At 36.1% G+C, this 7,076-nt stretch overlaps 1 protein-coding gene across 1 annotated transcript; it reads left to right on the top strand.

Annotated features, from left to right (window-relative positions):
- The first annotated feature begins 2,271 nt into the window (after nucleotides 1-2,271).
- On the top strand, nucleotides 2,272-6,406 carry LOC107667955 (protein archease-like). Its single transcript, XM_016459686.1, has 4 exons — nucleotides 2,272-2,413; nucleotides 2,495-2,547; nucleotides 4,695-4,731; nucleotides 6,178-6,406. Exons 1-4 carry the CDS (start codon nucleotides 2,339-2,341, stop codon nucleotides 6,262-6,264), a joined length of 252 nt encoding a protein of 83 aa, XP_016315172.1. The 5' UTR covers nucleotides 2,272-2,338; the 3' UTR covers nucleotides 6,265-6,406.
- The last annotated feature ends 670 nt before the right edge of the window (nucleotides 6,407-7,076 follow it).

The raw sequence follows: 7,076 nt of genomic DNA on the forward strand, positions 1-7,076 counted from the left end.
ATATTTTCTTGTAAATTAAAAAAGTAATGTGTTACTTTACTAGTTACTTGAAAAAAGTAATCTGATTACGTAACTCGCGTTACTTGTAATGCGTTACCCCCAACACTGCTTATATTTATATGGTTTAGCATCATTAGGTTGTCATCATTAAAGCAATATTTGAGTTACTGTTTCAGATCTTGATCATACTACAGATGTCCAGTAAGTATTTGCCTGTGACTGACTAGTGCACTGTTACTTAAATCAAATGCAAAAATAAATCAATAAATCAGAAGGTGGGACTCTTGTCGATTGTCAATTATGTGCACACAGAGTTTCAGCATTTACAAAAATTCTACACAGTGGTACAGAACCGAACTGAACAACTAGTTGTTAATGATGTATTTAAACATGCATCAGAGATGTGTCTCTCTTTTGTATGAAGTATCAAGAAAATCGCAGGAATATAAGCTTTCACTTATTTGTGTTGCCAGATCTTGCTAGAAAAAATAAAAAACACTCAAATAAATAACAGTCACAATGAATAAACAAAATAAATCCAAATGCTATATATTGAAAATAATACCAAAATACCCACCTACATGAATAAATACATAAACCTGATTGTTTTATGAGCCATTATCAATCAACAAGCCCAAAGAAGCTTATAATGAAAAGACATGGCAACACAAGAGCATGCTCTGAAGCAGCCTTCCAAAAATAAAACACAATGTGTATTTTAACGGTGGTTTAGTTACAATTTCAGAAAATAACAAGTCTTTGGTTGCTGTAATATTACTTTGGTCAAAAATAGCTGGAAAAAAAAATACGAGGTTACAGTGTTAGTCATGGCAATTTTGGGAGTGAGTCATGTGTCACATGGAATGATAATTTCAGTTGTTTAGACCCGTATTTAAATTCAGTTATCATTTCTAAACACTATCACACATCTTACGTCTTAATAGCTTTGAGGTCTGACCTAATTTTAAAGGTTGCAAGTTGTCCATACAGTCTAGAAATAATATAATTACATAAATGAAGTAGATCCTGTCTTCAGTTACGCATCTTCATGTTGCTGCAAAGTAGTATGACATGCTTGGGAGTGGCAGACAATAAAATTGACATTTAAAGCTATTACATGACTTCATATGACCAAAGTATATTGCAAGAATTATAAAAAACACATTTATAGAGCTTAATTATTCTGTTGGTCTTTTATTCAGCACGACATCGAAAACTGAAAGAACTGTTTTTGCTATTCAACAGTAAAAATGACATGAAGAGTTTTTTTTTAACATTAACTTTACTGGTAATATTATTGACTCCACCATTAATTGCTTGTTTGTCAATTTAGACCAGTGGTTTTCAACCAGGCAAACTTCCAGAGGTGCCTCAATAAGTTTTAAATGATTAAAAAAAATAGCTCTATTAACATAGTCTAAATTAAAAAGCACAAAAAATAATAATACAACGACCATAAAAATTGACATCATACTTTGAGTTTGTTATACAAAGGAAGGGCTGTGGATTCAGAAAGCTTGAGAACCACTTCTTGTCACAAGTAACTAAATGTCATTTTGTTTTTTATTATTTCACAAAACATTGTGCAGGAGTGCTGATACATTAGATTACAGTGAGGGCATTAAAGGCGATTTCAAAGGCTTTAAAACTTTTTTAATCTTTTTTTTTAGATTTAAAACATTTTCCTCCCTCCTTTGTCCTCCTCCTCCCCCTCCTTCATCAACTCTAACAGCTGACGACTTTGCCACATTCTTCATTAATAAAATTACAAACCTCAGTGCACAATTTGCCACACCACAAACTGTCAAACACATCTTACCAGCAAACATGCACTCGTTTTCATCCTTCTCTCCACTCTCTGAGGCAGAAGTCTCTAAACTCATCCTTTCCAATCATCCTACTACTTGTCCACTTGATCCTATTCCATCTCATCTCCTTCAAGCCATTTCTCCTGCCGTTGTACCTGCACTCACTCACATCATTAACACATCCCTTCACACTGGTGTTTTTCCCTCAGCATTTAAACAGGCTCGTATAACCCCACTTCTTAAGAAACCCACTCTTAACCCAACTCTTGTAGAGAACTACAGACCGGTTTCCCTTCTACCTTACATTGCAAAAACACTTGAACGAGTTGTGTTCAATCAAGTCTCAGCCTTTATCACACAGAACAACCTCCTGGACAGCAACCAATCTGGCTTCAGAGCGTCTGCTAAATTCCTAAATAAAAAAATATAAATAAATAAATAAAAAGGCACTGTGTGACAAAAAGGAAATTAATTGAAAACCACTGGTCAAGCCAGATGGTGCCCTCTATCTTGTTGTTTCAGGAGATGATATGGAGTCACTCCTTTTTCATTTCTTAGATGACTGGCTCTTTAAATTCAGTGCTGATATCTTCTTCATTCCCAGGGTAATGTGTGCACATTGGCATTAGATTTCCTGTGACCTCAGTCTTTTCTGTTTTCTAACAACCTGGTCTTTTGTTTTGCAGGAAGTGACGGTGTTGCACATTGACCGAATGCGCTGCAGAATCTGCTCGATAGCGTGAGTTCTGACTCTGAAACACTCCACCAGAAATACTGAACCTAAGAGTCTTTCATTGTACACCCACAGAGCTCCCACGGATGCTCAGCCAAACCAGTGAACACTATTCTTTTTTTGTCTGAACCCGAATGAACTTCTTGGATGCTGAGCAGGTATTTTCAGCTGCTTTGCATCTGGCTTGGTGTACATAGCCAGACAGGAATGCTGGGAAAGATTTGGAAATGATCAAAATCATGTATTTGAATTATAGTGAAAGTGGGCTGAATCGTTTTCACTGGAAATCCGATGTGTTAAGCTCATTTTATGTAATGTTTTGTAATTTTGTAAACCACGTTTATACTCTCACGTTATTGACATCTGGTCTTAATAAATCTTTCAGATATGTTTCCTATGATACAAATACTTGGAATACACCCACTAATAATATAATAAAATATTTTGCATTTATTTGAGGATCACAAAATAAATAATTTTGCCAGAATACGCTGATGTTTTTGACAGGCGGTCTGTCAATGGAAAACAATTGATGTTAATGTTTATAATATCTTAATTATTGCCTTATAGCTGGGCGATAACATAGTTTACATTCTGCGATGATTCAAGCATCAAGCAGTTGAGATTTGCTATATTGTCCTATACGTGAGTGTACTGTATGTATGCGCATAAAGTTAGACATAGTTATATACCCAACTTTATATAAACAGCTGGGTATTAATATAGTTACATTTTGTGACTCGACAAATCAGGCAGGTGAGATTTGCTAAATAGTAGAAATCACTGTATGTGAGTTTATGTATGCAGATAATGTTTTGTGTGTGTGTGTGTGTGTGTGTGTATATATATATATATATATATACATACATACACATACATACACATACATATAATCACGCAGCCAAGATTTGCCATATAGTATATATTGCTTTACTTGAGTATACTAAATGTAGAGGTTTGTTATATTCTCTTTGGCTCTAGATTGGTGTCATTACAGCATCTACCAGCATCTTCCAGCCATCATTGGTGTAGTCTTCAAACTGTGTTATACCCTATTGGTTCAGATACTATGCAACCAGTTGTTATCATGCTTTATGTATTCCTGCATCAGAGAATGCAGCAAAAATATAGGCCTTGACTGAGAAATGGCTAAAATGAAATGACTGTCTTCACAATTGGTGTCAAATCTTAGTTCTGTGCATATCTGGGGAAAAAAGCAATGGATGAGTTCATTGTGACTGTAGTTTCCGGCCATTTGACCTACATGGAAAAGTATCAATAAACGGTCACTGCATGCTTTCCTCTGCTCAGAAAGAGGCCCCACATTCCTGACAAGGGTCTGGCTTTTCCAGCTAACACCTTTTTGTAGTGTTTAGTCTGGAATTAGGGGAATTTCAGAGTCTGCCTTCTGAGAACTACAAATATTAAATTATGTTTGCCTAAAATAAATGTTAAAGGGATAGTTCATCCAAAAATGAAAAAAGATCAGCCTCGTGCCATTCCAAACCTGTATTCTTTCTTCTGGTGAATACTGAAGAAGATATTTTGAAGAATGTAGATAACCAAACAGTTTCTGGTCCCCATTGACTTCCACAGTATTTTTTTTCCCCATACATTAAAAAAAAAAAAAAAGGTTCTGTATTGACATCGTTGGTTCCATGGAGAACCTTTAACATCCATGTAACCTTTCCATTGCACTAAAGCTTCTTTTATACTGGAAAAATGTAGATTATTAAAATGTATGGCTCTTTTAAGAACCGTTCATTAAAAGGTTCTTTGGGGAACCAAAATGGTTTTTCTATAGCATCACTGTGAAATCTTCCCGTTTTTAAGAGTTACTATGTAAGTCATTGGGAACCAACTGTTTGGTTACCCACATTCTTTAAAATATCTTCTTTTGTGTTCAGCAGGAGAAATTAATTCATACAGGTTTGGAACAACTTAAGGGTGACTAAACGATGACAGAATTTTCATTTTTGGTGTGAACTATACCTTTAAATAAATCTGCATTTAAATTCAACAGAAGCATTTTAAGAAATCCAGGATGGGGCATTCAGGATGATTTCCTCTAGTCTTCAAATGATTCCGTATGTACGATTCCTTAATGTTGTGTGACTGTTGCGCATGTTTCATTCAGTCTTTTTTATTTGTAGGTGGGGTGAAGAATTCAACCTAAATAAGCATCCGCAGGTATGTTCCCCCTCTGTCTGTGGCTGTGACCACCAGAGCTGTGCCCTGTAAAATAAACCCATCTGTGCTTTATTTGCTTTACACATTCACTTTCCAGTAGTTGAACGGTAGCACTTTTCTTTGTCAGCCCTATTAACCATTATGGAAATCCACAGGGGATTTTTATGTGATGCTTGGCATTCATTCCAACAGCATCAGCAATGGAATTTGGAATAACAAATATTAACTTCCTAGTTCAAATCACAGGAGAGCTAGGATTAGGAAATTAGGAAAATCTAGAGTAAATCTGACCACAGCCGCAATGTATGATTGAATATTTTATCAATCGTTTGGTTTTTATTTCTGCAGCATTCAATCAGAGTACAGAAATTGACAATTTAATGGGAAGAGATGGTTCAATCATATAAAAATGAATGGGAGAAATCGTAACACTCAGAATGGTGTCTGCTTGTAGTGCATATGCATTAGCTGGATCAGCCTGAAAAATACATTTTTTTGCATGATTAAAGCACATTTTATGATGCAGTTAATGTCAGATTTAATTCCTTAAAGTCTTAAAAGATGTCTGCCTTTCCTCATTCAAGTTGTTAAAAATGTTTAGATTGACTTGTGCATAATATATGTGACAAATACTGTTATATAGTGTTTCCTTCACTTTATGATTATACTGTGAATATTACCTCGAGTTATAGTAAAATACTGTAATATTCGTCTGGGGAACACATTCCTCTGTAATTCCTTTCCCATGCAGCACAAGTAGTCTTAAAATATGCTGTGCGTCCAGACTAATAATGTGCAGCTTAATATTAAACTCATGACGCACAGGTTTTATTTTTGTAGATAGCCAAGGACTCATATTTGAAAGTGTTTGTGAACACGTACTACATTTATTCATCTGAGCAGATCCATTTATCCAGAGAAAGTAAACGAGTGATAGGATTGAGTGGTGAATAAATCGACCAATGTTTAAGCAAACATGTAGTCCTGCCCCAGATTCACATCATTGGAATGCTGTTATGTCTGGCCCAGGTTGCTTAAACCCAAAAATCTCATACTCATATTCAATACTCATCCCACAGACCATCCAAGATGTAGGTGAGTTTATTTCTTCGGAACAGATTTGGAGAAATGTAGCATTCCATCACTTGCTCACCAATGGACCCTCTGCAGTGAATGGGTGCCGTCAGAATGAGAGTCCAAACAGCTGATAAAAACATCATAATAATCCAATATGACTTTTTCACTGGAGAAATGGACTCGTATTTTAGCTGAAAGCAACACTTTGAAGTTAAAAAAGCATCTTAATAATGGATTTATTACAGACTCCCAGCGTTTAGCTTTACAAGATGTTAATTGATTCCATTTGGTGCATAAATTACACACGCTTTCATTTAAACAGGCAACAGACTGCAAAGACTTTCATGCTTTTATTTCCCTGTTTTACAGGGAACAGAAGTGAAAGCAATCACCTACTCAGCTATGCAAGTACATGACACAGAAAAACCAGAGATCTTTGTCATCAGCGATGTTTAAAAAACAAAAATACATTAGATATAATTTAATACCTCGTGTTAATTTACATCATTTTAAAAGATTGTACCTTCTAGTTGGAATGGATATGTGAGAGGTGTCATTTCTGTAAACTATAAAATGTTTTGTGGATTGTGGATGGCTGTTTTGCTTTTTGGCCTGATTTTCATTAATAATGATATTAAAGGGGTCATATGATGCTGCTAAAAATAACATTATTTTGTGTATTTGGTGTAATGAAACGTGTTTATGCGGTTTAAGGTTAAAAAAATGATTGGAGGAATGACGAACAACAAGTGCTACTCTACACTGCCCAAAAAACTCAAGTAGATATAACTGCAGACCGGAGATCTCCAAAATGGGGTGTGAACTCCAAAAGTGGGCAGAACTTCCAAAATGGGGTGGGGTCTCCTCGGGCAAAGACTTTCACCATTGGCTCTGGCTCCAATTACTAATTGACTTACATTTCAAAATAAAATTGTATAAATTAAACATTGTTTCTAGTTCATCTAAAATAAAATATGCTATATAAATACATATTCTCCATGAGACCAGAGCCCAAACCGTCCCAGCGCAGCGCAGGGGAACGATTTCACTCTTTCGCTTTGTTCTAAGCAACGGGGGCGTCCCGGGGCTCGGAATTCGCAGAGTAGGAGGGGGTAGTGACGCTGGGTGTAACTAAAAAGGTGCCATTGTCCGGTGAGGTCGTCAGCTGTGGGGCGGAGTTTGCACTGAAGTGAATTGGGGAAAAATTGCGCATGCGTGTCATGTGCCTGTCTGTCAATGGGAGGAAGCCACGCCCTATTTTGGAGCTC

The sequence above is a fragment of the Sinocyclocheilus anshuiensis genome, unplaced genomic scaffold (genome assembly GCF_001515605.1).
Source record: "Sinocyclocheilus anshuiensis isolate Anshui unplaced genomic scaffold, SAMN03320099.WGS_v1.1 scaffold2229, whole genome shotgun sequence".
Classification (NCBI taxonomy): domain Eukaryota; kingdom Metazoa; phylum Chordata; class Actinopteri; order Cypriniformes; family Cyprinidae; genus Sinocyclocheilus; species Sinocyclocheilus anshuiensis.